Source organism: Anolis sagrei, chromosome 3 (assembly GCF_037176765.1).
Source record: "Anolis sagrei isolate rAnoSag1 chromosome 3, rAnoSag1.mat, whole genome shotgun sequence".
Lineage (NCBI taxonomy): Eukaryota > Metazoa > Chordata > Lepidosauria > Squamata > Dactyloidae > Anolis > Anolis sagrei.
The window spans coordinates 164511450-164524162 of NC_090023.1; the positions used below are offsets into that span (position 1 = coordinate 164511450).

At 41.9% G+C, this 12713-nt stretch overlaps 1 protein-coding gene across 1 annotated transcript in view; it reads right to left on the reverse strand.

The window, feature by feature from the left end:
- Nucleotides 1–1635: 1635 nt before the first annotated feature.
- The window catches only part of SLC16A9 (solute carrier family 16 member 9), a 46507-nt gene continuing 35429 nt past the window's right edge, over nucleotides 1636–12713 (reverse strand). The window contains exons 5-7 of the mRNA XM_060768953.2: nucleotides 10837–10932; nucleotides 7819–8727; nucleotides 1636–2285 (exon numbers count right to left, since the gene is read on the reverse strand). Coding sequence (XP_060624936.2) covers nucleotides 2101–2285; nucleotides 7819–8727; nucleotides 10837–10932 — 1190 coding nt within the window. The 3' untranslated portion in view covers nucleotides 1636–2100. The remainder of the gene's footprint in view (nucleotides 2286–7818; nucleotides 8728–10836; nucleotides 10933–12713) is intronic.

Consider the following 12713-nt stretch of genomic DNA (forward strand, 5'->3'; position numbering starts at 1 on the left):
GATGGCCATCTGTCAGGGGTGATTTGAATGCAATATTCCTGCTTCTCGGCAGGGGGTTGGACTGGATGGCCCATGAGGTCTCTTCCAACTATGATTCTATGATTCTATGAAAATGTTTTGAATACTAAGGATGCTCCTCTCAAGAGTTTTAGTAAAGTGGCAGTGACTTGGTGTAAAAATATATTAAGTTCACGTGAATGATTGTTTTACAACCTGTATTTATTCCTTGGTTTTATCATTTTGGGTTTCACAGTTTTTAAACAAAAACTTCTGAAGATGTGAGAGGTAACGTATTGGGAGTGTAGAACTTTCATACATAGGCAATGTGAAGAAAACCTTCCTCGTGTTGACATATGAGACCTTAAAAACATTTCATAACATTTATCCTATCAGAAAGAGGCACCCAACGCTTATTACATTCAGGCTGATATGATCAGATTGTCTTCAAAGTCTCTCCTTACATGGATATCAAGATTTCGGAAGCAAGTTTTATCTTTGACAAAAGATAAACAAACACAAACCGCTTATATAAAAGTCTGTATAAAATAGGTTTCGCTCCATTACAAAAATAATTAGTTGATGAAACTTGTAATACAGTACAGTACTAGAAAGAGAAAGGAGGTCACAGAAGAGCAAACAGTGCTGGCTCCAGATCAGATCTCACTGTATGATTCATTGGGCACAGAGCAGATCTCCACACACCGAAACCCTTTCTGAATCATATTCAATATGGGCAACCCCTCCACCTGACATCTATCATTAGAGAGTAGTAGTAAAGTCCTCAACACCAAAGGCTGTGGCAACGTCCTTCCAGTGGATCTCCACCTATATATGAGGAGTATTTTTAAAGTAAGGTCCGTTTTGTTGTAGACACTAGTAGTTCACGCGCATACTGCAACGAGCGCATGCATCGTGTACTGTCATGCCTCAGGAACAACTATACTCAGTTTCCGCTCTGTAGCTAACCTGTACAGTTCTGTTCTGTGCTTTAAAACTGTTTAAGACTATCAACCTACCCTCCGCATGTGAGGTTCGCTCAGTGATACGGTTTTTGTCAGCAAGGAACCTGCCTGCTGCAGAAATTCATCGACAGATTTGTGAAGTGTACGGTGATACTGTTATGAGAGAAAGCAAAATGCATAAGTGGGTATGACAATTCAAATATGGCTGTGACAACGTCCATGATGACGACCACTCCGGTCGCTCGTTTGATTACAGACAATTTGATTTGATCACACACTCAAATCTTTGGTTTTTGTGGTCCTCTGTTAGGAGTTTCGGGACCCAACGGTAGCACAGTTTCCTAAACTTTAGGTCTTCAGATACAATGTTGTACAGCACTGATCTCGACAGGTCAGGAAATTTGTTTGAGAGACCTGTTATTGTGAAGCACCTGTTCTCACGAATCCTCGCTTCAACTGAAGCCACCAAATCGTCTGTAATCAAATAAGGGCGACCGGAGTGGTCCTCATCATGGCCATCTTTGAATTGTCGTACCCACTTACGCACTTTGCTTTCACTCATAACAGTATCACCGTACACTTCACAAATCTGTCGATGAATTTCTGCAGCAAGCAGTTTCCTTGCTGACAAAAACCAAATCACTGAGCGAACCTCACATGCGGCAGGTGAGTTGATAGTCTTAAACATTTTTAAAGCACAGAACAGAACCGTACAGGTTAGCTCCAGAGCGGAAACTGAGCACAGTTGTTCCCGAGGCATGCCAGTACACGATGCATGCACTCGTTGCGGTATGCGTGCGAATTACTAGTGTCTACAACAAAACGGACCTTACTTAAAAAATATCCCTCGTATTATTGTTCCTGAGCATATATTAAACTGGACAGGTTGCAATCAAGTGGTATAAAAGGGCTTTCTGGTGGTTGACAAGGCAAAAGGTATTTTGTGCGAAAAGAGCCTCATCTGCCATAGCCAGATAAAAATTGTTTACGAAAGAGGCTCTGCCCAAAGCTACAAGCATTTCAGAGGTGTATTAAAAAGTTGCATTATAAATAAGTGGAAAATTACTAAAATATCTTGCAGTGCAGTATAAAACAGAAAGAGAGAGAGAGAGCATCAGCAGCTGTTCCACACTCCAGCCTATGCAATGGATGCACCTGTATAGGAATAAATATTTGGATGTGGCTTTTCTGATTGTCTGCTGTTGTCTGTGCTGTTCCAACATGGCAGGGCTGCCACCAGCAAAAGCAGTCCTCCAGACAGAACGCAAAGTCCACTGAAGTAAAATGCTATGTTGTAAGACTTTGTCCAGTCATAAAACCAACCTGAGAAAAAATAAAAAGAGCTGTCAGGGGCTAATAATAATAATAATAATAATAATAATAATAATAATAACAACATTATGTGTAACCCGCCCCATCTCCCCAAGGGGACTCAGGGCAGCTTCCAAAATGATAACAGGCAAACAGTCAATCATGATAACAGGCAAACAAATGTTTAAAAAAGCAGAAAAAAACAATGCAATATATTACTCGGTGGATTAAAATGAACAAGTGCATCAAATAACTATCATTAAATAATCATCATTAAAACAAGTAAAAACCAGCGGAGGTAGGATGTCAAATCCATTCCTTTTCTGTTCCATTAATTAGTGCAATGAACTTTATTCCTCCTTCTCATTGTATGATGCACCTCAGAGTAGATTCACCCTTTCTGAAAACACCAAACTGCACACAGCCAGAAGTCTTTATAGTTTATCTATATAAATAAAAATGTAATGTTTGTTTGTGATACCATCAGAACTCAAAAACCACTGGGGGAATTGACACCAAATTTGGACAGCACAACAACAGAGAGGAAACAAACAAGGACATCTAATCACCTCTCAACAAAAGATTGTTCCAGGCACTGCCATGCAATCAAATCAAGGTGGTCAGTTGAAACATTCACACCTAGCTCCAGCAGACAAAAGTCCTTTGTCCCACCCTAGTCTTTCCACAGATATATAAACCATTTTTCCTAGTTCCAACAGACCTCACTACCTCTGAGGATGCTTGCCATAGATGCAGGTGAAACGTCAGGAGAAATGCCTCTAGAACATGGCCATATAGCCTGAAAATACCTACAACAACCCAAATATAAACTTATTAGTATTTCAATGGGAAGTGTGGGCCTGCTTTAGGCTGATGAGATAGGAATGTTGTTGTTGTTGTTTTTGTTGTTGTTGTGTGCTTTCAAGTCGTTTCAGACTTAGGTTGACCCTGAGTGAGGGCCGGATAAATGACCTTGGAGGGCCGTGTCCGCCCCCTGGGCCATAGTTTGAGGACAACTTATTTAAAGGGCAAATAAATATTCGTATCTCTCATTGAAGTAAGACATTGGCTGTATCCAAACATCATGCAAAAACATGATTTGTGTTAATGTCAGAATCTATGTCTGTTCATAAACCATGGTTTAGGACAGTCTTCCAAATTATAATATCAAAACATAGTTTTAGGATGGTTTGGTAAAGCTAGCCCAATGACAATTTGCTGAGAGAGGTCAGTTTGTTGAGGTCACCCAAGAAAAGGTACACTGTATCATGAGTCAGGAATTCCCACAGACACCTTTCAACATCCCTGGTCGTAAAAACAAAATAACAATCAATCAAGAAAAAATTTGTTCCCCTGTCATCACACCCAAGATCTCCTGCCTGGGGCGGACATTTCACTCCCTCTAATAGTAGGGCTATCCACGCAGTTTAGGTAATCTGTAGCAAATTACTATTTGCCATTATGTCCACATTCCCAACTGCTGACAAACTAAGCTTGCTGCAGCCAGCTGCTCTCTTCATTCTTCAGATACACAACAGAAGGCCACTTACAAGGTTTGGTATTGAGCTGACAGAAAATAAACATCTGTAAGGTTTTTTTTGTTTTGTTTTTTCTATTTGGTGGGGTTTATTGGGAGCCGTGGCACATACTTAACACCCAGAACAATCCAGGTTTAGTCTCGCACACTTATCAAGTAGGTTTGGGAAATACTCTTTATCTGAAACCTTGGGGGGCACTGATAATCACTGAGGTGACTGTGAGAGCCGTTCAGCAGTGGAACTCTCTGCCGTGGAGTGTGGTGGAGGCTCCTTCTTTGGAAGCTTTTAAGCAGAGTCTGGATGGCCATCTGTCAGGGGTGCTTTGAATGCAATATTCCTGCTTCTTGGCAGGGGGTTGGACTGGATGGCCCATGAGGTCTCTTCCAACTCTTTGATTCTATGATTCTATGAATGGTCTTAATTAGGACCTATCTATATGTAGGGGTGTGAGAAATGGCAAAAAAAATCTGTTCTGTTTCCATTCTGTTTTCAGATTCCTCTCCTACCCTGTTCTGTTTTCAGGAAAATCCTGGGAAATTCGGAGGGGGTCTGTTCAGATTCGTAATTCGGGATCCAGAGTTCCATTTCAGTTTCAGGAAGAATTTTCCCCAAAACGGAACAAGAATGGAGGGGGGGGGGAGGGAGGGAGAGAGAGAGACCCAAAATTAGAACCGGGGGGGGGGGGGAGATTTGAAATTCAAAATAAAAACAGAACGAAAATAGAATGGATTTCTCCTTCTCCTGTTTCATGAAAAGCTAGGATGGTCCTAACTCAAACCAGTCCAATAGTTTCAACACACACCAGTGTCAACAGTATCAACATGCAAGCTCCACCATATGGAGTTCAGCAGTGGAACTCTCTGCCCCGGAGAAATACTCTTTATCTGAAACCTTGGGGGGCACTGATAATCACTGAGGTGACTGTGAGAGCTGTTCAGCAGTGGAACTCTCTGCCCCGGAGTGTGGTGGAGGCTCCTTCTTTGGAAGCTTTTAAACAGAGGCTGGATGGCCATCTGTCAGGGGTGATTTGAATGCAATATTCCTGCTTCTTGGCAGGGGGTTGGACTGGATGGCCCATGAGGTCTCTTCCAACTCTATGATTCTATGATTCATGGGGGAAAGGGGATGGATAGGACTTACCTTTTTGTTGTTGTTTGTCAACACAGCAGCAGCCATGATGCTCCAGAGATCTCCGAGTCCTTTGCTGACATCAGCAAAGGTACCCGGTCACAGGCAAGAGTTCTCTGCCACAGTGACAAACAACAACAAAAAATATAAGGGTGATTATACAGTGGGGCTGAACCGAATTTGGCCTGACTGAACGGTCAAGACTTTGTCCCACCATGGCAATAGGATGAAGACAGATGACACAACTGCCCCTGGGGATAGTTCCAAGTGTTCTCACTTCAGATCAGCTCTGCATTTTGTAGCCCATATAACTGAGCCCCTAGTATAAGACATTCCTTCTATTATTTATATTCTAATATAAATAAAGTTTACTTATATTATTCCTTCTATGAACTCTAAGATCTTCCAGGGAGGCCCTCCTTTCACTCCCACCACCGTCACAAGTACGTATGGTTTGCTGCGTGTAAAAGGCCGTGTGTTGATTTTCTGAATGTTATGGAAAAAAACTGAATAGAAAGCTTTGACTGAAAGTAGTGGATAACATGCAGAAATAGCAAGTCTATATGTTTTAAGTTAAGTAACTGATAATAATTTGTACTCAATGTCAAAATTAACTGGTTGATTGACTAAGGTAGATGGGCATGTACACATCAAAATATTGTTACCTGATTATATCTGCCACGATTTGCTTTTCTGTTATGTACCATAACCAAAATAAACAGTTTTATTTTAAAAAAAACAAGTATGGTTGGTGGGGACGAGAGAGAGGGACTTCTAAGTGGTGGCCCCCTGCCTCTGGAACGCCCTTCCAAGGGAAATAAGACAGGCCCCATCCCTTCCCTCCTTTCGTAAGAGCTTGAAGACCTGGTGGTTTCAACAAGCCTTTGAGAATGACCAGTTCTAGTCCAGCCCAAACATTGTTGAATATGGCCTTGCACTCTTACCTATTACCCTGGTCATCCCTCTAATAGGCTCTGGAAATGAGCAGCCACAGACCCGTACCTGCTATTGCCGTTAGCACTGTACTTAATTCCCGGCCCCCTCATATTTTGAGTTTGCAGTAGCCTTGGCCCGGCTTTTTAATTGCTCAGAACAGGCAGGATTTTTTTAAATATACATGTGTTATTGTGATAATTTTATGTTTATGTTGTTTCGTTAATTTTATGTTATGCTGTTTACTTTGCATGTTTCGGTAATGTTACTTGGAAACCACCCTGAGTCCCCCTTGGGGAGATAGAGCGATATATAAATAAAGTTTATTTATTTATTTATTTATTTATTTATTTATTTATTATTAAAGATTTATCTGTTCAATGATCCTATATTATGTTTAGTATAAGGATTCTATGTTCTCTTGTTGCTTGCAATGTACATAGTGTTGGGTATGGGAATGCATCGGGATTGTGGCGCAGCTGGCTGAGTGTCAGCTGCATTAAGATCACTCTGACCAAAAGGTCCTGAGTTCGAAGCCAGCCCGGGTTGGAGTGAGTTTCCAACCAATTGTGTGTAGCCTGTTGTTGACCTCTGCAACCCGAAAGACAGTTGCATCTGTCAAGTAGGAAAATTAGGTACCACCTTAAAGTGTGGGAAGGCTAAATTAACTAATTTATGAGGCCATAAAGAAGACTCCAGCAAAGCATTCCAACGGGGAAGCATGCGGGGAATGCGGAAGTGCTTCATCAGTGTCGCAGATGGACGATGAAAGTGACAGCTCCCCTGGCGGCCAGAAAAAGTTAAATAGCCTCTGTGTATGTCTGTATATGTTTGTATTTCAAAATTGGCATTGAATGTTTGCCATATATGTGTACACTGTGATCCGCCCTGAGTCCCCTGCGGGGTGAGAAGGGCGGAATATAAAAGCTGTAAATAATAAATAAATAAATAAATGTTAAAAAAAAAAAAGCCAAAGAATTATAGTATGACAGTATATCATATTGACAATCCCTACTCCTTTTTCTCATTTAACCTCCAGACTCCACCATCACAAAATAGGTTTTAGATTGACTCTCATGTATGATGTCAAGTCATTAATAACATTTCTGGGGCAAGTCAAATCTAATAAAATTATTGTTGTTGTTCATTCGTTCAGTTGTCTCCGACTCTTCGTGACCTCATGGACCAGCCCACGCCAGAGCTCCCTGTCGGCCGTCACCACCCCCAGCCCCTTCAAGGTCAGTCCAGTCACATCAAGGATGCCATCCATCCATCTTGCCCTTGGTCGGCCCATCTTCCTTTTACTTTCCACTTTTCCCAGCATAATTGTCTAATAAAATTACTGCTTTTCAAAATATGCAAATCCGAAGATAGCATACAATTGATCACTTAGAACATTTTGTTTGGAAAGAGTATATCAAGGGTCTGGAGAACAAGCCCTATGAGGAGCGGCTTAGGGAACTGGGCATGTTTAGCCTGAAGAAGAGAAGGCTGAGAGGAGATATGATAGCCATGTATAAATATGTGAGAGGAAGCCACAGGGAGGAGGGAGCAAGCTTGTTTTCTGCTTCCTTGGAGACTAGGACGCGGAACAATGGCTTCAAACTACAAGAGAGGAGATTCCATCTGAACATTAGGAAGAACTTCCTGACTGTGAGAGCCGTTCAGCAGTGGAACTCTCTGCCCCGGAGTGTGGTGGAGGCTCCTTCTTTGGAAGCTTTTAAGCAGAGGCTGGATGGCCATTTGTCAGGGGTGATTTGAATGCAATATTCCTGCTTCTTGGCAGGGGGTTGGACTGGATGGCCCATGAGGTCTCTTCCAACTCTTTGATTCTATGATTCTATGATTTCTTACATTCTTCAATAGCATTTTGTATGTAAATGTATTTGAAAAAAAGAAAATGATTATTCAGAGTAAATATGTACGCACCTAATATGCATTCTTACCTACTATTGGTGGTCCAAGGCTGTTTCCAAGTCCAGCAAAAAACATCAGTATCCCATATGCGTGTGTTAACTTCTCAATGCCCACTGTCTTTGTTGTGACGTATGGGAAAATTGACCAATTGCCCGTCAGGAAGCCTAAAACTCCTGAAAGAATTGCCAGTGTGATATAACTTTGGGCAAATGGGATCAAAACCAGTGCCACCGCAGTCAATATTAAAGTCAAAACATACAGATATAAAGTATTAATCCAGGCAAAATCTGCTAAAATTCCTAGAACAAGTTTGCCAATGGCAGTCATAATGCCGATGATAGAAATGAGAGGAATGATACATTCTTCTTCACTGATATTTGAACTTCTTGCAATGTCTTCCATCAACAGGGAAGGAGGAAACCCACCAATGTCAAAGAAGAAAATGGCAATAAAAAGTGATGAAAATACTTTGTTCTTAAAAAGTTCTAGCGTTTCCTCCCAGTAGTCTAAATATAGGTGCCATTTCTTCTTGGCAAACTGTTTGCAGAGATATGTCTGTTCCACAACTTTCTTTTTGTAAGTGGCTGTCTCTTTTGGTGTTACTGATAATAGACTGTTTTTGATTGTAAGAGCATCCTGCTTACAGTCTGTACAAGGCACACTTTTTCCTTCATTTGTGGCTTTTTCAAGTATCTTTATGTTTTCTTCGTCAACATTCTTTTCTTTTTCATTATAAATGAGGTATTGGTCTGGAATTTTCTCAACGCTTGGCTTGTCTGGCAAGGTGGAGCTGCTTGACTGCAAAGGCCTCATGAGACTCCCACATGCTAATATATTTAGAGACAGCGCTCCAACAAGAAGCAAACACCCATCCAGTCCATACAATTCGATAAGTTCTTTTTGTAGGGCAGCATATATGAAAAGCCCAACGCTGGAGCCTGAAAAGAGAAAACAGAAACACTTAAATAATTTTGAAATAAGCCATATTTGACACTGGTTCAACATTGGATTTGTGGAAAGGAGAAGGAGAAGGTGGTGAAGGAGAAAGTGGTGAAGGTGAAGGTGGTGAAGATGGTGAAGGTGAAGGTGGTGGAGAAGGTGTAGGTGGTGAAGGTGGTGAAGGAGAAGGTGGTGAAGGTGAAGGTGGTGGAGATGAAGGTGAAGGTGGTGAAGGTGAAAGTGGTGAAGAAGGTGGTGAAGGTGAAGGTGGTGGAGATGAAGGTGAAGGTGGTGAAGGTGAAGGTGGTAAAGGAGAAGGTGGTGAAGGTGAAGGTGGTGGAGATGAAGGTGAAGGTGGTGAAGGTGAAAGTGGTGAAGGTGAAGGTGGTGAAGGTGATGAAGGTGAAGGTGGTGAAGGAGAAGGTGGTGAAGGTGAAGGTGGTGGAGATGAAGGTGAAGGTGGTGAAGGTGAAGGTGAAAGTGGTGAAGGTGAAGGTGGTAAAGGTGATGAAGGTGAAGGTGGTGAAGGAGAAGGTGGTGAAGGTGAAGGTGGTGAAGGAGAAGGTGGGGAAGGTGAAGGTGGTGGAGATGAAGGTGAAGGTGGTGAAGGTGAAGGTGGTGAAGGAGAAGGTGGTGAAGGTGAAGGTGGTGGAAATGAAGGTGAAGGTGGTGAAGGAGAAGGTGTAGGTGGTGAAGGTGAAGGTGGTGAAGGTGGTGACGGTGAAGGTGAAGGTAAAAGTGAAGGTGAAGGTAAAGTGAAGGAGGTTGAGGAGGAGGAAGAAGAGGGGGGGGGGGACTTGGTGCAGCTTACATGGGCCAAGCCCAAGGCAACATACAATTAAAACAAAACAATAACATATTAAAACAGCATAAAAACAACATAAACAATAATAAACAAGCATCATAAGCAGCAACAGACATTTTGTGGGGGGAGGGAGGGTGCCAATATGCAAGACTAGTTAAGGATAGGGTGGATAGGATGTATAGTAGCATAGGAATAGAGCAATTAAATAGGATTATTTCAGCTTAACTTAAAGTGTAGTAATCAAATATAATACAAATATAGGAATTTGGATTCAAGTCATGGTTAGAGACCATCTGTCCAAACACCTACCCTTTTCTCCTGGTCATGCCCAGCACTTTTTAATTTTAATTTTAATTATTACATTTGGCTGCCATAGCTTTTAATTGTGTCATTGTGTGTTGTTAATGTTATTGCTTTGTTTTGATCTATTTTGCTGTATTGTTGTTGTTTTATTGTTGTATGTGGGCTCGGCCTCTTGTAAGCCGCACCGAGTCTTTCGGGAGATGGTAGCGGGGTACAAATAAAGGATTATTATTATTATTATTATTATTATTATTATTATAAAATCAATCAAATAATTTTACCTAGAATTTTTGAAAAGTGTAAGCATACTCCTATATACGTTTAAGAATATGTTTTATTTTCTTTTAAAATTCATCAGGCGCAACAGAACTCAATCTTTCTTGAGCAGTTAATACTTAAAGAATGAAAGCACATGTCTTTGGAGACATAATTTTCTAGAGTTTTGTCGCAGCTGAACATATAATATAGAAAGTTACACAAAAGGGGGAGGAAAATGAAAAAAAAGTGCAGATGGAAAAAGAATGCATGACAGTCTGGTTTGAAAAATAGATATTACTGAATGGATGAGAGACTTATTTTTAGTTCAGATTAAGCATAGAAAAACATTCAAAAAATTGAACATGTTTGAAAAACATGTTAAAAACATATTTCACAAATATTGGCAAACTAATGAGAACTTTTGCCATTCAGAATGCATTCTGCACAGAAGTATTTGACAGAGAATAATTAGCAAACTAGAAGTGGTCAAACCGAATTAATTCTAAAGTGCGGAGTCACCAAGAAGATCTGTGCATTGCTTAGGGAGGCTGGAGAAGTGAGGAAATGAATTTAAGCATGGTTTCTTCAGGGCAGATGTAATGCTTAGATATGATAATACCACGGTGTGCTACTATCCTTAATCACAGTTTCAATATTGCGATGAAGAGCTCTCTCTTAATGAAATGATACCTTTCTGGATAAGGACACCTAGAACAGGGAGATAAACAGACTAAAAACATACCTGTCGAAATCAGGCCAAGTGCAAGCCCTCTGCGTTTGTCAAAATATTGACATGTGATTGTTACTGTTGCAGTATACAGTAAGCCACAGCCAAGTCCTTAAAATATAAAGAAATAGATAATAGTACAAAAGTTAGGCGTTCATAGTAGCAAATTAACATTTTGACCATTTTGAATATAATGTCAAGGTGGTTCATTAAATTAACAAGGAAAAAAAAACAATTTTGCAGTTCATAAAGCCCCAACACAGCATATCCTCATACCTCCAACTGGGGGCCCTTCTACACAGTCCTATATCCCAGAATATCAAAGCAGGAAATCCCACATTATCTGAGTGTGGACTTCGATAACCCAGTTCAAGGCAGATACTATGGGATTTTCTTCCTTGATATTCTGGGATATAGGGCTGTGTGGAAGGGCCCTGGCAGGAACAATACTGGCCCCTTCTACACTGCCGTATAAAATCCAGATTATCTGCTTTGAACTGGATTATATGGCAGTGTAGATTCATTTAATCCAGTTCAAAGCAGATAATTTTTTTATTTATTTATTATTCAAACGTATATGCCGCCACTCCCCTGGGGCTCGGAGCAGCTTACAAGAACAGGCAAAAATCTAACACAATTTAAAAACAATATAAAACAATTTAAAAACAATTTAAAAATAACAATATCAAAGATCAAAGGCCTGTGGAAACAGATATGTCTTACATGCCCTGCGGAAAGCTGATAAGTCCCGCAAGGCATGGACTTCAGGTGGCAGAGTATTCCAGAGCGATGGTGCCACTGCTGTAAAGGCTCTGCGTCTGGTTGCTGTTAGATGCAAGGTCTTGACACTGGGGACTTCTAATAGATCTTGGTCCTCAGAACGGAGGGATCTCTGGGGTTGGTAGGGGGTGAGGCGGTCCCTCAGGTACATCGGCCCCACACCATGCAAGGCCTTAAAGGTAAGTACCATCACTTTGAAAGTGATCCGGTGCTCAATTGGTAACCAGTGCAGCTGTAGTAAGATTGGTGTTATGTGGCATCTCATCGGAATTCCCGCAAGAAGCTGAGCAGCTGCGTTTTGTACCAACTTGAGCTTCCGGATCACCGACAGAGGAAAGCCAATGTAGAGGACATTACAGTAGTCCAGTCTTGAGGTGACCGTAGCCTGGATCACTATAGCTAGTTCGTCCCTGGACAGGTAGGGGGCCAGCCGTCTAGCCTGCCACAGATGAAAAAAGGCAGTTTTGCTAACGGCGGAGACCTGGCCCTCCATCGTCAGCAGAGGGTCCAAAAGGACTCCCAGACTCTTTACCAATGATGACGGGCGTAATGCCTCACCATCCAGGGTAGGCAGCTGGATATCCCCATTGCCAGGTTGACCCAGCCATAGGATCTCCGTCTTTGCTGGATTCACCCTCAACCTGCTGGCACGCAGCCATCCAGCAACGGCCTCGAGGCACTGATGGAAATTATCGGGTACAGAGTCCGGTCGGCCTTCCATCTTCAGCACCAGCTGAGTGTCATCAGCGTACTGGTAACACTCAAGCCCAAAATCTCGAACCAGCTGAGCAAGTGGTTGCATATAGATATTAAACAACAGAGGGGAGAGAATTGCCCCCTGAGGAGCCCCACAAGAAAGAGGGGACCTCTCAGAGACCAGGCCTCCCTTCTCCTTCTCGCTGTCCATGGTTGTGAAGAAAGGAGGACAGCCAATTTAAAGCTGTCCCCCTGACTCCAACAGCAGCAAGGCGGTGGGTCAAAAGATTGTGGTCAACTGTGTCAAATGCTGCTGTGAGATCCAATAACACAAGCAGCGCCGACCCGCCCTATTAGGTACGGGTCTGTGGCTGTTAATTCCGGGGCCAATTAGAGGAAATAATCTTGATATTTGG